Source organism: Leuresthes tenuis, unplaced genomic scaffold (assembly GCF_036924035.1).
Source record: "Leuresthes tenuis unplaced genomic scaffold, fLeuTen1.0.hap1 SCAF_19, whole genome shotgun sequence".
NCBI lineage: Eukaryota > Metazoa > Chordata > Actinopteri > Atheriniformes > Atherinopsidae > Leuresthes > Leuresthes tenuis.
Window position 1 is genome coordinate 2,301,291 of NW_027325373.1, and position 20,329 is coordinate 2,321,619.

General features: G+C 42.5%; 1 protein-coding gene across 3 annotated transcripts in view; it reads left to right on the top strand.

Moving 5' to 3' along the window:
- The window catches only part of LOC140276689 (WD repeat-containing protein 7), a 119,849-nt gene that overhangs the window by 70,887 nt on the left and 28,633 nt on the right, over nt 1-20,329 (top strand). For all 3 annotated transcript variants that reach the window (XM_072371487.1, XM_072371489.1, XM_072371488.1), the window contains one exon: nt 12,226-12,453. In XM_072371487.1, coding sequence (XP_072227588.1) covers nt 12,226-12,453 — 228 coding nt within the window. The remainder of the gene's footprint in view (nt 1-12,225; nt 12,454-20,329) is intronic.

Consider the following 20,329-nt stretch of genomic DNA (forward strand, 5'->3'; position numbering starts at 1 on the left):
GGTGAACTTGCTGGGACGTCCACTCCTGGGAAGATTGACAGCTGTCCTGAATGTTTTCCACTTGTGAATAATCTTTCTCTCTGTAGAATGATGGACTCCAGATAGTTTGGAAATGGCCTTATAACCCTTCCCAGACTGATGGGCAGCAGCAGCTGCTTCTCTGAGATCATTGCTGGTGTCTTTCCTCCTTGGCATCGTGTTAAACTGACAGAACTTCTGCTTTTATAGAGCTGCTCACACTGACTGATGAGGATCTACTTGCACTCATAATTCCTAAGGAAGCAGTAAGAGTGTTATTACTTTTTCACTCAATTCTTCAGTATTTTGTCTCAGTTTTTGTTAAATAAATGATGTCACAGCGTAATATGTCATCTGAGGTTGTATTAATCTGTTTTTAAGACCTGTAAGGACCAGTTTACATATGTACAGCCGTAGTTTTCCCTCTTTTAGTTCTTTCTTTCTTGGAGTCTAACTCAAATTCTGTCTGATAGCTTGGAGAGGAGTGAAATTAACATATTTAAACATTTTTATGAATGTGGCAGCTGCAGAGAGCAGGAGACATCAGGTGTGTGTAAAAGCCAATCGGATGGTATATTAAAGGCCAAAAACAAAGTAATAAGTGACACTGGTGGATAGAATAAGACCTCAGGCTGTGAAGTGACTGTTGCATCAGATAATATCAGAGAAATATGAAGAAAAGCAGAATACATGGAGGAGCTCACACTTACTGATGATCAGCAGCTACTTGCACTCATAATTCCTATGGAAGCAGTAATTACTTTTATTGCTTTATTACTTTTTCACACAATTCTTCAGTATTTTGTCTCAGTTTTTGTTAAATAGATGATGTCACAGTGTAATATGTAATCTGAGGTTGTATTAATCTGTTTTTAAGACCTGTAAAGACCAGTTTACATATGTACAGCTGTAGTTCTCCCCCTTTTAGTTAATTCTTTCTTGGAGTCTAACTCAAATTCTGTCTGATAGCTTGGAGAGGAGTGAAATTAACAAAATTAACTGGTGGATAGAATAAGACCCCAGGCTGTGAAGTGACTGTTGCATCAGATAATATCAGAGAAACATGAAGAAAAGCCGAATACATGGAGGAGCTCACACTTACTGATGATCAGCAGCTACTTGCACTCATAATTCCTATGGAAGCAGTAATTACTTTTATTACTTTATTACTTTTTCCACTCAATTCTTCAGTATTTTGTCTCAGTTTTTGTTAAATAAATGATGTCACAGCGTAATATGTCATCTGAGGTTGTATTAATCTGTTTTTAAGACCTGTAAGGACCAGTTTACATATGTACAGCCGTAGTTTTCCCTCTTTTAGTTCTTTCTTTCTTGGAGTCTAACTCAAATTCTGCCTGATAGCTTGGAGAGGAGTGAAATTAACATCTTTAAACATTTTTATGAATGTGGCAGCTGCAGAGAGCAGGAGACATCAGGCGTGTGTAAAAGCCAATCGGATGGTATATTAAAGGCCAAAAACAAAGTAATAAGTGACACTGGTGGATAGAATAAGACCCCAGGCTGTGAAGTGACTGTTGCATCAGATAATATCAGAGAAATATGAAGAAAAGCAGAATACATGGAGGAGCTCACACTTACTGATGATCAGCAGCTACTTGCACTCATAATTCCTATGGAAGCAGTAATTACTTTTATTACTTTATTACTTTTTCACTCAATTCTTCAGCATTTTGTCTCAGTTTTTGTTAAATAAATGATGTCACAGCGTAATATGTCATCTGAGGTTGTATTAATCTGTTTTTAAGACGTGTAAGGACCAGTTTACATATGTACAGCTGTAGTTTTCCCTCTTTTAGTTCTTTCTTTCTTGGAGTCTAACTCAAATTCTGTCTGATAGCTTGGAGAGGAGTGAAATTAACAAAATTAACTGGTGGATAGAATAAGACCCCAGGCTGTGAAGTGACTGTTGCATCAGATAATATCAGAGAAACATGAAGAAAAGCAGAATGCAATACGTTTTTATGGAGGAGCTCACACTTACTGATGATCAGCAGCTACTTAGCTCTCTGCTGCTGCTGTGTTGTCATGTGCTCGGAAAAGTCAGATAAATTGGGAGCAACAATAAGATAGTTTAGTTTCTGCTTCACATCGAGTTGCCGTGGAGAAAAACCCGAAATGTCAGAGTTTTCGCACAGTGATGAACAGCGTTGGAGGGAAATAGCTCCACTCCGTCTCGTCTCCTTTGTCTTCAAACTTGTATCAAGTTGGTTTGTGGTTTCCTCATGTGGACGGCCCCCTGACCCCCTCCCACGCCCCCGCTCCCATGCGGTCTAATTGAAGGACGGCGTTCCCGGCGAGCGCAGATAGCTCTTCTGTCTGTGTCTTAAGACGGTAAAATACACTTAACCTTCAGATGGACTCGGCCGGCTGGAAGGGCAGCCACCGTTTCAGGACTCAAATCTTTTTTCTCTATCAACTTAATTGTGTTTTCAATTATTTTGCCCAGATTTTCAGTCTCCTGACATTTGCTGTGAGGACGGTGTTCACCTCCGACTCCCCCTCTCCGTCCCGCACGACATTCCTTTGTTTTATGGAATTTTATTTCTCTCCCTCTCAGACCGGAGGCCGTACGCAGAGTCATATTTCTTTAATGTATTTGCTTCTTTTTGACCTCTTGCATATTTTTTTTTCTTTGTCGTTCACTTTCTCCTTCGTTCTCACATCATTTTCCTGCTGTTATTGATCCCCTCCCTCATTCCCTGGTGATCAGGTTTTACCAGTCTCCCATTGATTACCAATGGAGGCAGAGCCAAGGTGCATTATGGGAAGCTGGTGGGGTGCAGCACACAGGGATGGGAAGATTGTAGGTTTGATTTCCTTCACAAATAAACTGCTTTTATTATATTAATTTGGATATTCACTCATGTTTCAGCCATATTGTATTATTCTTATTTGATTGGATCATTATTATTTAACATTATAACACAATCGTAGAATTAATTCTCACAAATATTTGTCATTTAATAAGTTTAAAATGGGGAAATGTTTGGCTAAATGCAAATATAACATTAAGCTAATTCCAGTGCAGTAGCGCTTTTAGCTGTTGGCCGTGCACGTTTCTCCGTGCACGTTTCTCCGTGCACGCTTTTCTTCCAGCTGTTTATCTGTATGGAGGAAACTGTCCAGACGTCTGTCAACGTTCCAGAAAATTTACCGAGCTGTGAAAAAACATGTAGTTTAGTTTGTGCCAACAACAAAAAAGTGTATAAAATATTTAAGATATTCCCTGGAAAACCTCTCATTCTCCTCCTTTTCCTCTGCTTTATTCCTCCTTTTTCTTTCTCTCCATCTGCATCCCTTTGATTTTTACTTTGGAGCTTCATAATAAATTTAAAAAAAGCCTCTTTCTTTGTGCCGTCCTATTTAAATCTAAACATTTTTGCTGTTTATGATCAAATATTCACTGAAATGTAGACTCACTGGATTTGGAGACGGTGATAATTTCTAAGTCGTTGTTTCGGTTTCTTTTTAAAACACGGTGGAAGCACTTATTTCACACCCTGTATTTTGCATCTCTTTTCCCCTTCTTCTCCTCTTTATCTTCATCCTCTTTAACTTTATCTTTATCCTTCCTTTTTGGTTATCCCTTCAATCGTAAATTTGTCCTTTTTTTCATCTTTTTTTCATCTTTTCCCTCTTGTTGCTTTTCTCTCCTTCTTCTTCTTCTGCCTTCCCTCCATTTTTATTTTTTCTTCTCTCCCTCATGTCTTTACTCCTTATTTATCATTTTCCTCCTCCCTCCTCTCTCATTTATCATCGTTCTGTCTGTTAAAAAAAGATTTTAGTTCGAATGTCGCATTACGAGCAAAATTGATGTGAGCCAATCCTAAATATAAAAAAGTGTATTTAGATACAATTAAAGATAAAAGCAATACTGATGATGATAATTATTGTTAGTGAAACAAAGCGTCCTCTGAAAGGTTGCTGCTTTCCATCTGTTCGGTGGCATTTCAGCTGTTTCTCCTTTTTTATCTCAGATCCATAATTTTACAGGGACTCCACAGGTTGTTGCATTACAGCTTTCTACCCTTCTTTTAATAGATTCCTTCCTTTATGGATAATGTCATTTCAGCCAGAAAGCCTTTTTATCCCGATCCATTTCTCGTTTTTATGAAGATTTAGCTGAGCAGAGGGGAGCTCCTCCGTCCCTCTCTTTAGTTTATTGGGTTATGTTTGGGAGTAGGTTGGCCAACAAATAGGATTTAGATGCAATGTCATTATAATAGATCTGCCGGTTGCGAAGGAAGCGGATCGATGGGCTTCAAAAATCAATCAGTCTCTCCGCACGGCAGAGGCAGCAGGTACGCAGCCTCAGGAAGTGATGCTGCCCGCTGACTGTCCACAGAAAAGCTCGCCTCCCACAAATGATTCAAGTTTAGGACAAATGCAAGTCTTTGAAAGCTCTTAGATTTCATAGCTGCGTCATAGTCGCATCATTTTAATGTCTCCTGACTCTAAACTTCAGGTTCACCTCAAAAAAGTAAGTAAATCCCAGAGTTGGAATCTTTAAATACAGCAAATCGTGTTATTAACTGCTGGTTGATTGAGACGATTCTACTAATATCCACAGTAATATCAAACCACCTGTTATATCATCATTTAAAACAACTTTTCACCACTTCTTCTGAAAGTAGATGAAGCCGAATGGATGGAGATCTACTGGCACGTCGTGTCATTTCAGGGCTGATTGATACAGAGTGTAAAGGGCCGTCCACAGAAACTAAAACAAAGATGGTGGCAGACGTTGTTGGGATCACTTTCAGAGCGATTTGATGAAGAATAATTAAAACTGACAGCCGACCGGGTCCAGTTGGGGTCACGTCCTCTCTTCTGTGTGAGTGTCTGTTTAATGGTGAGAGAAACCCTTTCCTCTGAAGTCACCCAGTCTGAGCTCTAACGCCTACAAAATGTAAAGTTACGATGAAAAGAGGCCAAAAACTACACGTTAAAAAAGAAAAAGGATCAAACTGGCTGTAACTCCCTGTCAGGTGGGCTCTGATGGGGTCTGTAGAGTTTGTTCTTTGGGTTTTATCAATGATGTCGTCTCCTCTAAAGGGCGGGTCCATTTTTAGCGTTGCCTTTGGCAATTTCCATTTTACGGGTTATTTATGACAATTTTCTTGGGATTCAACTGTAATATCCAAAAGCATGGTTAAGTTACCTGACAAGTGAAATAAAAGATGCAACAAAATCACGTGACGGTATGACATTTGGTCCAAATTTGGTGTTTCTTTAGTGTTTCTTTTACCAAAAGAACAATTGTACTGTTACTTTTTGGGTTAACGGCCTGAATGCTGCCTAATTTTTGCCAGGATCGGTTGTAGATGCCATTATCTGGTTTGTTTTTTTAGATAAATGAGGTGTAAACATGGCGTTGAAGCAGTTTTCTGCAGGACTTCACTGTGGAAAGCATCTAGAGACTTCAGGGAGTTTGGCAGACGGGTGTTTAATCAGTCAGTCACCGCTAACATGTGCACACGCTGTCTTTAATCGGTAGAAATATGATATACTATAATAATACAATATAAAACCTTTATTTTTCCTGCCACTGCAGAGATGACAAATGTACCATATGATGATGAGTTTGATGCATTGTCAGAGCGGTGAGTGGTGCTTATAAGATATTGAAAGAGTGAGTTCTGACCCCTGCAAAAGCTCTAATAACGGGCCGTGAGTGCATCGGACCTGGACCATGGAGCAGTGGAGGAGGGCGGCCTGCTGGGATAAGTCTTGACATCATTTGGCTGGCCGTGTGGTTTGGTCTTCCTGGCAAAGCGGGGCAAGTTGTGAATGATGTTCGACAGGCGCTGAACCACCTGCCTGGACGTAGCTGACTTAGTTACGTTACTTAGGAAACAAAGCTTCAAGGAGTTGTCTTGGTTTTCAAATGTTGAAGATTTTGTCTGATCGAGCTTCTTTGAGATGCTCCAGAAAACAAGTTTGATCCGTGGAAGCGCCACTTTGCAGCCTACCGCTAATGACCCGGTTCATCTAACACCTTCAGGGGTCACATGAAGCCCGTTACTGTCAGAGGGGATTTGGTGGCGTCCTGCTTCAGTCAGATTCCTGCCTTTCCCCAGTGCGTTTCCCTGCCTTTCCCCATTTTTTTTACTTTTACTTTCTCTGGAAATCTGAACTTTTTAGTGATTCTGGTTGGAAGTCTATCTCTAATTCTGTTATCTACTGGACCAGTCTTGCCCGAGGGATGGATGCCATCTGTAATCCATTTATCAGAGCCGGCCGCTGGGCCTTCTTCCAAATGACAGCTGGCCTTTAGCAATCTCATTATAAAGAGCACCAGGATATAGTATGGAAATATGCGAGGAGGGAGCTGGTGAGCTCTGAAAAATGGACTGAGGAAAAAATAAGAAATGACACTTCCAAAAAAAAAAACATATTCTGAGAAAATCAAGGTGGAATAAAATGCTGAACAGATAATTAACGTGACTTTATTCCAAGTTACAAAAAACAAGAAGTTGTGATTTCCAGCAAAATAGAAATAACTTTTATATTCTATAGTTTAGCTACAAGCAGCAGCCGACAGCTTGCAAACCACGACAATACTGAGCAGCAATCTGGACCCATCCCTCATATCTCTGTATTTTGCCTCCAACGAGCCAGACTTTCTTGTGCAATAGTTCTTCAGGCCTCTCGAGTTCTTGTACCTGAGCATTTTGAGAGTGTTTTTCTGGTTAAAGCTTACAGTATGGCGAGTCGACGCTCCAGTAGTTGCAATCTTCTCCGTCACAGAGGTGTCGCTGCTATGTGAAGGTTACCGCTAACTACTGTACAAGGACGAAAGTGGAGAAGAAAACGATGTCCCCGTAAAGAGCAGAAACAGCAGCACTGTCATCAATGATCAGCATTCTCTCCTCTGCTTATATAACGGCTGATGAGCCTGCAGAAGGTGAAATTGCAGTAGGTGTGTTATCACCGTTATAGTCTGATACAGCATTTAGAATATTGTTAAAGGACTTTTAAGTTGTGTTACCTTTTCTTTGTGTTTGTTATGAAATAGTGAGCTTCTATGGACACACTTGGGAATTATCGTTGCCTTTCAGGATGCAATAATAATAGTAACAGATCGGTTTGCTGTTTTATTTGCTGATGCTGTTTCAGTGCAGACGCACCTCCTCGCTTATCGTTCTCTGCACGAACCAAGATACAAATTTTGACTGATGCACGACTACGCGCCACGCCGCCTTTTCATGGCGCGTTACAGGTGGGCTACAGTGGGTTACAGGTGGTTACAGGGGGTTACAGGTGGGCTACAGTGAGTTACAGGTAGTTACAGTGGGTTACAGGGAGTTACAGGTGGTTGCAGTGGGTTACAGGTGGTTACAGGTGGTTGCAGTGGGTTACAGGTGGTTACAGTTGGTTGCAGTGGGTTACAGGTGGTTACAAGTGGTTACAGTGGGTCTACAGTGGGTTGCAGTGGGTTACAGTGGGTCTACAGTGGGTTACAGTTGGTTGCAGTGGGCTACAGGTGGTTAAAGTTGGTTGCAGTGGGTCTACAGTGGGTTACAGGTGGTTGCAGTGGGTTACAGGTGGTTACAGTGGGCTACAGGTGGTTACAGTTGGTTGCAGTGGGTTACAGGTGGTTACAGGTGGTTACAGTGGGTCTACAGTGGGTCTACAGTGGGTTACAGGTGGTTGCAGTGGGTTACAGTGGGTCTACAGTGGGTTACAGGTGGTTGCAGTGGGTTACAGGTGGTTACAGTGGGTCTACAGTGGGTTACAGGTGGTTACAGTGGGTTACAGGTGGTTACAGTTGGTTGCAGTGGGTTACAGGTGGTTACAGGTGGTTACAGTGGGTCTACAGTGGGTTACAGGTGGTTACAGTGGGTTACAGTTGGTTACAGTTGGTTACAGGTGGTTACAGGTGGTTACAGTTGGTTGCAGTGGGTTACAGGTGGTTACAGTTGGTTGCAGTGGGTTACAGGTGGTTACAGGTGGTTACAGTGGGTCTACAGTGGGTTACAGGTGGTTACAGTGGGTCTACAGTGGGTTACAGTTGGTTACAGTTGGTTACAGGTGGTTACAGGTGGTTACAGTTGGTTGCAGTGGGTTACAGTTGGTTACAGTTGGTTACAGGTGGTTACAGGTGGTTACAGTTGGTTGCAGTGGGTTACAGGTGGTTACAGGTGGTTACAGTGGGTCTACAGTGGGTTACAGGTGGTTACAGGTGGTTACAGTTGGTTGCAGTGGGTTACAGGTGGTTACAGGTGGTTACAGTGGGTCTACAGTGGGTTACAGGTGGTTACAGTGGGTTACAGTTGGTTACAGTTGGTTACAGGTGGTTACAGGTGGTTACAGTTGGTTGCAGTGGGTTACAGGTGGTTACAGTTGGTTGCAGTGGGTTACAGGTGGTTACAGTGGGCTACAGGTGGTTACAGTGGGTCTACAGTGGGTTACAATGAGCTAAAGTGGGCTACAGTGGGTCTACAGTGGGTTACAATGAGCTAAAGTGGGCTACAGTGGGCTACAGTTGGTTGCAGTGGGTTACAGGTGGTTACAGTGGGTTGCAGTGGGTTACAGGTGGTTGCAGTGGGTCTACAGTGGGTTACAGTGGGCTACAGGTGGTTACAGGTGGTTACAGTTGGTTGCAGTGGGTTACAGGTGGTTACAGTTGGTTGCAGTGGGTTACAGGTGGTTACAGTGGGTCTACAGTGGGTTACAATGAGCTAAAGTGGGCTACAGTGGGCTACAGTTGGTTGCAGTGGGTTGCAGTGGGTTACAGGTGATTATAGTGGGTTACAGGTGGTTGCAGTGGGTCTACAGTGGGCTACAGGTGGTTACAGTGGGTTGCAGTGGGTTACAGGTGGTTATAGTGGGTTACAGGTGGTTGCAGTGGGTCTACAGTGGGCTACAGGTGGTTATAGTGGGTTACAGGTGGTTGCAGTGGGTCTACGGTGGGTTACAATGAGCTAAAGTGGGCTACAGGGGGCTACAGTGGGTTACAGGTGGGCTACAGGGGGCTACAGTGGGTTACAGGTGGGCTACAGTGGGTTACAGCGGGCTACAGTGGGTTACAGGTGGTTACAGTTGGTTACAAGGAGCTAAAGTGGGTTACAGGGGGCTACAGTGGGTTACAGGTGGTTACAGTTGGTTACAAGGAGCTAAAGTGGGTTACAGGGAGCTACAGTGGGTTACAGTGGGTTACAGGTGGGTTACAGGTGGTTACAGGTGGTTACAGTGGGCTGACAAGACGTAAGATGTAAAACTGTACTGTTTGGATTGTTTACTTATTTAAAATAATAAAAATACTTGGAATTGTTTTCCTTGCCTGGCTAAAACTGTCATATAAATATTGGAGAGACTGGCAGCTTTCATGGCTACATTTTTTATTGAAAATGTGTTTATTTGTCTATAATTTATTATTCATTTTGACAGAGAACAAAACTAAAAGCAGGCAGCATCCAAAGAAGAGCAAAGAAACAGAGTGACCCGTGACTTTTGCACAGTTCAAAGCTGAATCTGTGAACACAGAGGACTCTCCATAGAGCCGTCTGGATCATCACATGCATGCACTGCTGAGGCAACTCCCTCTCGTTGAGTTAATGAGGTGAAGCGAGCAGCAGTTAACCTAAGTGTGCTTTTACTGCGGCCCGAGCTCCATCATTGCAGGAGACTGACTCTGCACAGACTGTTTACACGTAGGTAAATAGCTGCATTTACTCTCTGACTGGAATCCCTCTTGAATTTCGGTCCACCTCAGATGCTTCTCGGATGCTTTTACGCTGTCAGCTGTTTTCAGATCAAATGTCTGTCCATTTTGCCTCAGCATAGCAGCAGGTCTGGTGCTCCATCTGGCCCTGCAGGGGATGATAAGATCTGTGTTTTGGAAGCTCTTAGAGCCAAGGACACAGTCCAGTTGGGCAGGAAAACGGACTTGAAGCGTCAACATGTGGGCTGTGGCGCCATTAAACTGAAGCCACCTTCACTCACTCACCTGGTGGCCGAGGCAAAGGGATTTGTTTTGTTAATATAGTGCCAAACTACAACAAGTGCAGCTGTAATGTCTGACATCACAGAAGGTGTTTGGAGACGGTTCCATTAACAACTGCCCGCCTCATCGGAGGTCATGTGACACGAATACAGCCAATCAGAAATGAGCCCAGCAGTGAATGCCTCTTTTTCTTATTTCTCACATCAAGTGTGCTCACTCATCCCTTGTGTGTGTGTGTGTGTGTGTGTGTGTATATCTGTGTGTGTGTGTGTATATCTGTGTGTGTGTGAGTGTATATCTGTGTGTGTGTGTGTATATATGTATGTGTGTGTGTGTGTATATATATGTGTGTGTGTGTGTGTGTGTATATATATGTGTGTGTGTATATCTGCGTGTGTGTGTGTGTGTATATCTGCGTGTGTGTGTGTGTGTGTATATATGTGTGTGTATATCTGTGTGTGTGTGTGTGTGTGTGTATATCTGTGTGTGTGTGTGTGTCCTTATTGTGAGTTTTGTAAGTAAGCGCCTTTTCTCCTGGAATACAAATCTATAACAATGGTGTGCTCGCTCATCCAGAAAGAGAGGGAGAGAAAATAGAAATAGAAATTAGAAGGTGGAGGTGATGAAAGTGTGTGTGTGTGTGTGTGTGCGACTCCCAACACACACACACACACACACACACACACACACACGAGTACACACAGTGTTTTATGTAGTCCTTATTGAGCCTTTGATCCAGAGTGTGTAAGGAGCTCCCATCTCCTACTGTGATGCACACTTTTATGGCTCACACACACATGCACACTCTCTCACATGCACACTCTCACACACACACACACACACACACCCACCCACTCCACTGCAGCACAAACAGCTCCCCACTGAGTCCACCCTGTCGCACGCGCACTCACAAAAGAGGTTATTTTGGGGTCTCCTCTGCGAACACAATAAAAGGACACGCCCACGCACACACAAAGCGTCCACGGCTGCACGTGCCCAAAATCTTTCCAGAGGTCTGTGAACATGACCGTCTGCGTGTTTAAATGTGTTTGCAGTGTGACTAAAGGCTTTCAGCGCAACAATGAGACGTGTCCGTGTGTGTGTGCGTGAGTAATGATTAATGCCAGGACAATGGAAGTGTGCCTGCTCAGTTGTTATCAGCTCACTGGAGGCTCACAGGCCTGCTGCTTTTATTCCAGCCTTCTTTCAGCATGAAAAGAAAAAAGGAAAGACTTGGAAAAAGGTCCCGACGCTCCCTCCTTACGTCCAGAACCGGTCTGACATCTTCAGATCCGTGAAGTTAAACGTCCACTTTGACTTTAAGGAGGCACTGAAACTGAATTAAAGACACAATTACAGTTCTTGTGTTGTTTCTAGTTCTTCAACTTTGGCTTGAAGTGTCTTTTTGATTCATTTTTTTAATGTATTATTATTTTATTTCCATTTTTTGGGGCATTTGCAGTGTTTTAAGGTTTAAAGGATGCAGACTTTGGAAGTAAGGCTCAGTAAGATGTTGATCTATAGCATCTTTAATCCTCTTCACACAGTTAGATTTGCAGATCCGTGAAGTTAAACGTCCACTTTGACTTTAAGGAGGCACTGAAACCTAGGGTGAAAGACACAATTACTGTTCTTGTGTTGTTTCTAGTTCTTCAACTTTGGCTTGAAGTGTCTTTTGATTTATTTTTTGAATGTATTATTATTTTATTTTATATGTTTTAAGGTTTAAAGGATGCAGACTTTGGAAGTAAGGCTCAGTAAGATGATCTATAGCATCTTAAATCCTCTTAACACAGTGAGATTTGCAGACGCTTTAAACACAAAGGGTCACTTATATCGCTTTCTTTTATGATAACACAACAACAAATGTATGCCGACCCCTTTGCACGACAGTTGCAATGAAATTAGCTGCAGCTTTTACTGTAGATTCGTTCTCGATCTTGGAAATCGTGCTTTAAATTAGTTTAAATCAACTGGTCAAAGTAAAATCCAGAGTAATAGAAGTTTTTAAACCAAGTTCTTCCAATTGTGATGAGTAATAAACTAGTTTTTGAGGAGTAGCTGAACACATTCTCCTCCAAAGGTATATTTTTCCTTAGTTTATTGATATCTTTGAGTACAGTTTGCTCTGTTGAGATCATCTGAGTATGGATCTAGATATCAAACCCAGTAACACATGAGACTAAATAAGCACTGCAACAAGCTAATGTGTGTTATCTTCTCTGTCTGTGCACCAGGCTGTTTGTCCAACCTTCCACCAAACGCCAAGAAGATCTCCAACTCCTACGAGGAGCGCCGTAAACAGGCCACAGCCATCGTCCTGCTGGGAGTCATCGGGGCTGAATTTGGCGCTGAAATCGAACCCCCGAAAGGCTCGGTGCGAGCTCGAGTCGGCGGACAGGTGCCCGAAGGGTTCGGACCGACGAGCGGCGGGTCGTCCAACTACTCGCTGGCCAGGCACACGTGTAAGTAGAGACAGATGAGTGCAAACTTCAAATTAAAGAGTGGAAATTAGTGACAAATGACATCAGAATGAGACGGAGCTGGTATTATAATCTGTACAAATGTTTCCAAGATAGTTGGGAGTCCGCCTCCATATTAGTTCATGAATCTAAAGTTTTGATGCACTTATGAACCTGGCTGCCCACGAAAACAATCACAAGTGTTGTTGGGAAGCAAATGCACGACAATTTCTTCCTCTCTTTGGGTTCCACCCTCCGACCCAAGCTTTCTTCAGTCCCTCTCTTCTTCAGAAAGTAGAGCCGGCCTGGACTCATCATTATGGGCTGACTGTCATCATGTGAAATACAGTGGACTGCCTGTGAGTCTGAACTTGAAAGCGCTCCCCGTCTTATTTACGTACTCATGCAGCATGCACAGCCTGAACTGCTTCACAGGACCACCGGTGGTTTAAAGCATCTTTTTTCCAAACTCAGAACTCCACAAAGTTGAAACTTCAGTGTTGGATTAGAGGTGAGAAGAGAGAGAAGGGATTGATTTTCACCCACCAAGCTTGACACCTTAAGGAGCTTGGCACTGATTTCAACACACACACACTGAGCCCAGCCACTGCCGTGCTGTGCCTGCAGGGTTGGACCTTGGTGGGCATCAAACCTGCACTAAGCAGGGTTACTCTTCCGTCCCACTGCTCCCGAGCTCTGATTGGCTGCCTCTAGGGGCAACCGCCCAGCGACAGAACCTGTGCTCCCACTGATAGGCTGTGGAGCGTGATGCCTTCAAGCTGGACCTGTACACAGCAGTCAGCTCACCTGTGTGAACTCACCAGACACACACACCACAAACCCAAAGCCCATGTCATCAGATGAGAACAACTCCAGATTTAATTGATTCCCCTGAGCTCTGCCCCAAGGCCGTCTCTGGACATCACGGTGCCAGATATTTAGATATAATTTCATATACAAGCATGTTAACATGCGTTAAAACACTTTTTGATTTGATTTCAGATGCCTTGAACCAAAGTTTTTTCTTGTTTTGTTTCATCAGCTTCATTTTGATTATTAGCAGAAATCCATTCGGCATTTCAGGCCTGTGGCAAAGTTTTACCACTTTGTCATGTTTCCATTCCTTCGCACAACACTTAAATTATTCAAACATTGAGGACACCAGGCAATGAAATGTTCCAGATGTTATTTTGCTGCATTCTTCCTGCAACAGTACTGGGTTGTTGTTGCACTTTTATCCAAAATCTCAGTGTTTCAGCATTAGTTCTGCTAACACAGACATGAAAAACAACCCCGTACCATCACAAAGTCGGGCCTTTTGACTTGTTGCTGATGACAGTCTGGATGCTCCCTTCATCTTTGGCTCCGTGCACATGGCGTCCATTTCTTCCTTTAAAGGGGAACTCCGGTATTTTTAAACCTGGACCTTATTTCTGGCATGAAATACGTTCATCTGCTCACCGAGAACAGTTTGGTGAAAGTCGGCGTCTTAGAGGATGCAGCCTCTAAATAAGGCATTATCTGTCTTTATTTCACCAATACTTTAAGAAGAATGAATGAATGAACGTGTGCTATAGCTCTGTTAGCTCATAGCTGCTGTGTTGTTGTTATTTGCAGCTATCGGGGGGCTTATAGAGGGCTTTCTACACACTCGTCTACTGGGACCACTTCATCCACACGCCCCCCTGCAGCACAGTTTATTCACTCCGTGCTCTGTGACAGTCGGCTAACTTCACTCAGAGTTTGCTGCTGATAGTTTTGTGCAACATGGCAGGATATTTATCAGATTTTGACGACATGGACGACAACTTTGAGTAAGATGGACGTTCTTACCGGAGTGAATGAGCTGTGCTGCAGGGGGGCGTTGATGACATCATCCCAGTACATGAGTGTACAAAGCCCTCTATAAGCCCCCCGATAGCCTCCAATAACAACAACACAGCAGCTATGAGCTAACAGAGCTATAGCACACGTTCATTCATTCATTCTTCTTAAAGTATTGGTGAAATAAAGACAGATAATGCCTTATTTAGAGGCTGCATCCTCTAAGCCCCGTTCACTCCGTTATATGGATCTCCAGTTATCTAAATATCTTCTGAAGGACGCCGACTTTCACCAAACTGTTCTCGGTGAGCAGATGAACGTATTTCATGCCAGAAATAAGGTTTAAAAATACCGGAGTTCCCCTTTAAATGAAAAAACATCTTGAACATTGATTGATTTGACAACAATGTACATTTCCACTGCTTGATGGTCCATCCCAGATGCCTCTGAGCCCAGAGAAGTTGACGCCACCCCTGAACAAGGTTTTGTTTTTTGTGACTCTGTATTTCAGTGCAGGACAAAAGTTTCAGCTATTGATGAGTAGATGGATGTATTGCTGCCTGAGGGATGAGATATTACAGATGTGTGTCATAGACTTGCTTCCTTGGCCGTTATTTAGTGAAATTCCTCCAGATTCCTTCACAGTTTAATGATAATTTGCATCGGTGGTGAGGAAACCTTTGAGGAACTGAGGAACAGTTTCTCAAACTGGAAATCCTTTGTCCACCTTTGAAGTATCAACAGCATCATGAACGTCACAATTATTAATTCATTTCTGTTTGCTTCATTCATACCGAGTTGCTCCGGTATTTTCTGGAATACATTGTTGTGTATTAACAGATGCTGCTAGCTTAAAACCTGGAGCTGACACGGTATCTGAACATCTGGAATAGATAAAAAGCCTGTTGTGTTGGACCTTTTCCTGCTTTCTCCTCCTTCAGCTGGTTGTTTTTCTCCCTCTCTCCCCCCCGCCTCCCCACCACCACTCTGTTATGAAATTGAAAGATGGATCGGTGTTGTTGGCATACAGCTCAGTGTGTGATGAATGAGACCTGTCCACCCAGTGAGAGGGAGGGTACAGTAGTCTATACAGCAGAGTATAGATTGATGTTTTCACAGGGTGGGGAGGGGGAAATGTTGGGGAAATTGAGGGGTTGGGGGGGTGGGTTTGAGTGTAAGGATGGATTGAAAGAAGGGTAGATGGATGATGATGGAAGGAAGGCAGAATGCTGCTGGGCAGGAGAAGGAACAAACTGTACATCAGTGTTCAGGACCTGGACAATAGTTCTAAATGTCAGACTGCACGAGTTCCTTCGGAGGCCCGTTCACTATGAACCGTGGCATTTTCAAACATTCATGAGAGCTAATTGGAGATTGAGTTTTACTGCGTACAGTCAGCAGGGAAAAGCAGGTAATGAAAGCTGCAACAGATCTCCTCCTGACGTGACTTTCATCACCAAGGCTGAGTTCATTCGATGGAGTTCGCTGGAACTGACTCAAAGTTTCTCGAGAGATTTCGAAGTAACAATTCAGTTCAGATTATCTAACGGACAAAAACCTTTATCGAACAGTTTGGGACGGATGTGTATCTGTCTCTGAATCTGGAAGAAACAGCCCAAGAATATCTTATCTTGTGGATAAGAACACACTAATGATGGAGCCCATATGTGGACGGTGTGGATCAACCAAAACAAGGAAAAAACAAATCAGATATTTATCAGATTTTGACGACGTGGACGAGGACTTTGAGTAAGATGGACGTTCTTACCGGAGTGAATGAGCTGTGCTGCAGGGGGGCGTGTGGATGAAGTGGTCCCAGTAGAGTGCCTGTGTAGAAATCTTCGTTGGGATGTAAAACGTTGGAAATTATAAGATGTTAGCTGCAGCAAAGCAAAACGCAGGAGCAGTGTGGTACAGTGAATGCAGCATGATTTGAAGTTGAAGTTGTGTGGAGATAAAAATGTGGAGACTGGATAGTTCTACTCTCAGCTGGAGGTGCTCGTAGAAATTGACTGCAAACTGCCGCACTCAGTGGATCTACATGATGAGATTAACTGGATTATAGCTACAGTTGGGTTCTGCTCCTTATCTGAGGGTAATTATCCTTGGATATATGGCGGTGAATGAATGGAATCACTGGCACAAAGCATGTCATACCCCGGTACCATAGGTGGCGCTGTCCCCATTTCAGCTATCGCTAATAGAGCCACTTCCTGTTGACGTCTTCACCACCAACAACAACAAACTCAGGCATTCAGAAAGATGGCGAACGCAGAGCGAGATGAAGCTGCGTCCCTCTCCATCTGTGATGAGCTGGTTATGGCACAGACGATGCACAACGGCGCATTCTCCATCGCCTTGTTTCTTTCTTTCTGATGACAACAACAGGAATATCGTCTCCTTCCACTTCCGGGTGACGATCGCGGGAAAAAATCTGGAGCATGCTCAGAACGCTCGATTCGATCCGCTGTCGTCTGGATCGAGTTATCTCGGGGTCTTAATTCGATCCGATTCGTTTTCTAGTCAAATTAAGGCGTCTCCATGAGCTGAATAACTCAGTTTTATCATAATTTAGCCATTAATCCGATCCGATGGCGCTCATGTAACCGCATTGATTCTGAGGAAGCACACATGATGTCACCATAAACCAGATAAGACATTAAATTTGCACCTACTGGCCTCTTTTTGGTCTTGAGTATGTTATAATTGGCTTTGATCTTAGACATTATAAATTCATATTCTGTATTTTCTTATGTTCCTAGCTGGTACTTTTCCACTGCTCACCTTAAATGGTCCAAGACCTTAGAATGACATAAACAACTGGGTCAGACAGAACATCTCTATTGGAGCAGATAGGTCTGGTACATTAGATCCGAGCCTAAAACAGTTTAATCACATCCAAAGAACACAACAAGGACAGCGGCTGGCCTGATCAGGCCACTAAAAACTGGCCAATTATACTCTGACTGTGTGAAAACAACCTCTGTGAGATAAAGCTGAATATAAATATGAAATGTTTCCGGATATCGGGGCTCGGCCTGACGGATTTCCTGCTGGATCTCTGGCACTCCGAGTCCAGCTGCAATATACTTTACTCTATGTGACCACTAATAGATACTTTTTTAATAAACAATTTCTCCAGCTTGTTCTTGGGCTTCCAATGAAAAAATCGGGCTAACAAGTAAAGCAGTCCTATTGTAGATGTAGCTTTAAAGTTAAGCTAGTTTTTCTTCAGAATGTGCAGTTTATGCAGACCATCGAAAGGTGCTCTGACTGGTCTGTTTGCATGCTTATTGCAGTGCGTTTTGTCTGCAGACGCCTCTTAGCATCGTGTGTAAATGGGCTAAAACCTGCAAAGCCAGATAAAAAGCTGCAGCAGCTGGTGGTGTAACTACCAGGATGCAGGTAGCACCTTTGTAGTTCGGTACCATAGCCAGCTAATCTAACTAGCTTCCTGACTCCCGATCAGTTACACAGGTGTCCTGTACATATGAAGCAGTTATCATTATTAATTAATCAATTAATTACGGGTGTGCCATGTTAATAGACAGAACCTACAGTGTTTCTTGCTCACTCGCTTTAAAATGCCTCCAATTCTTTGTTTTGTGGCATTGTTTTTCCATTCTCTCCGCCTCACTCGGCAGCCAGTCTGATCCAGCTCTCATCCACTAACCGAGTCCCCAACATTGATTTACCTTCACCTCTCATTTAGGCTCAAACACGGGCAGATAGGGAGAAAGGGGGCAGATTGGGGAAAAGAGAGCACAAAGCCTGTTAGTGGTCGTTTCGGCCTGGTAAATTTTAGACGGCACTAATCCGTCAGTATTTGGCACTCTGCACTCCTCCTCCTTCCTTCCATGGCCCCTCCCCTCTCCTCCTCCTGCTCTAATCACCCTCTGTGTGTTAATGTGACATGTTTACTGCCCTAACTAACACCTCATTACGGCCAAGTGATGCTTTGTCAATAGCTATTGGTTCATTTGGGCACGAGCCGGCCTTTAAACAAAGATGTCCGCGGTGAGAAATGGAGCAGTCTGGACCTCTCCCACTTCCTGCTCGCTGATGAGAGTGGAGGGCATGTAAATTTGAATCTCAGGCCAGCCAATTACAGTCCTGATTGTCCCAGCCCATTTGACAGTCTTTTGCTGTGGGGGACTCACTGTGTGAAGAACATATCTGCTCTCATATTCCTGATAACTCCTGATTTTTGCCTGTTGAATGAGACACAGATTGCAGTTAAATTGGCAGATAAAACTTGATTTTTCTTTGTCATTAAAACTAAATTTTCCTCCTTTTTAACTGTTTTTCTCACTGTCAGCAAATCCCTTTTATTTATTTATTTATATATATATATTCTATATATATAGAAAACTAAATTTTCCTCCTTTTTAACTGCTTTTCTCACTGTCAGCAAACCCCTTTTATTTATTTTTATATATATATATATATATATATATTCTATATATATAGAGAAAAAATATATTTTTCCTCCTTTTTAACTGTTTTTCTCATTGCCAGCAAACCCCTTTTATTTATTTATTTATTTATTTATTTATATATATATATATATATATATATATATATAGAAAAATATATTTTTCCTCCTTTTTAGCTGTTTTTCTCACTGCCAGCAAACCCCTTTTATTTATTTATTTATTTATATATATATATATATATATAAAGAAAAAATTATTTTTCCTCCTTTTTAGCTGTTTTTCTCACTGCCAGCAAACCCCTTTTATTTATTTATTTATTTATTTATTTATTTATATATATATATATATATATATATATATATATATAGAAAAAAATAATTTTCCACCTTTTTAACTGTTTTCTTCACTGTCAGCAAACCCCTTTTATTTATTTATTTATATACACATATATATATAGATAGAAAAAAATAATTTTTCCTCCTTTTTAACAGTTCTTCTGACTGTCAGCAAACCCCTTTTATTTATCCATCTATCTATATATAAATAAATAAATAAAAGGGGTTTGCTGACAGTCAGAAAAACAGTTAAAAAGGAGGAAAAATAATTTTTTATATATATATAATATGTACCGCTTGTATGTAATCCTCATGTTGATGAGCAGCAAAGGCCACTGCGTTGTCACTGATTCAGTCACAACATGCCAACAACAGAGCAGTGGCAGCAGCTAACGGCATTAGCATCGTTGTCTATCTCTTTGAGTCTGAATCACCCTTAATGGCGTAGCACAAAGATGGTAACACAGTTAGAGCTCCAACTGTCAGTGCCAGTATATCAGGGCCGTACTCGGAGATGCTAACATGTTTAGCTTCTAGCTAAATCTTTCATAGCTCCATCCCCACCGTGTCTGTGTGTGTGTTTGTAAATGTAAACCAATAAGGAGGGGGAGTTGCCATTTAAGGCAGACTGATGATGAAATGCCAGGAGATCCAGGTGATGAGATTAGCTGTGTGTCTCTGGAGAAGTGAGGACCTTTAGAGTCACCGCAGGATTATAACTAAAGTAAATGATCAGTTTTATACCGTATGTATCTTCATATTATGGCTTTTTGCTTTTGCGTTTCAAGTGAAATTACAGTGAGCTGTATTGATTTCTGAGCCGACTCAGACAATAGAAGAAGAAACGGGCCTTCTTGAGAAAAAAGCCTACATATGCACACTGTTAAATGTTGCTGTGAGCCGCTTAATGTACGGCAAGTTGAGTTCAAACCTGGTCAAAAATAAGCGATTATTTCATCTGCGTTTCTTTGTCTTTGCTCGATCTTTGAGAAGAATCTGCTGAAATCTGGACTGCGGCAGATCTGAGGGGAGGGGGGGGGGAACTTGTGTGTGTGCATGTGTCTTTGGGAAAGAAGAGTGTTATTGAGAGATGGGGGATATGTTCTGGAGTCTTAATGGTCAGTCTGTCCCCACAGAGACTGGCTCAAATGTCAGGTCAGCTATGAAGTGACCTCCATCCTATTTTCTGTCTTTATCTCCTGATTGTGTGTGTGTCTGAGTGTGTGCAGCACAGAAGTTTTACAGTTTCTACCCCAAAATGTGTTTGAAATGTTAGGATTTATT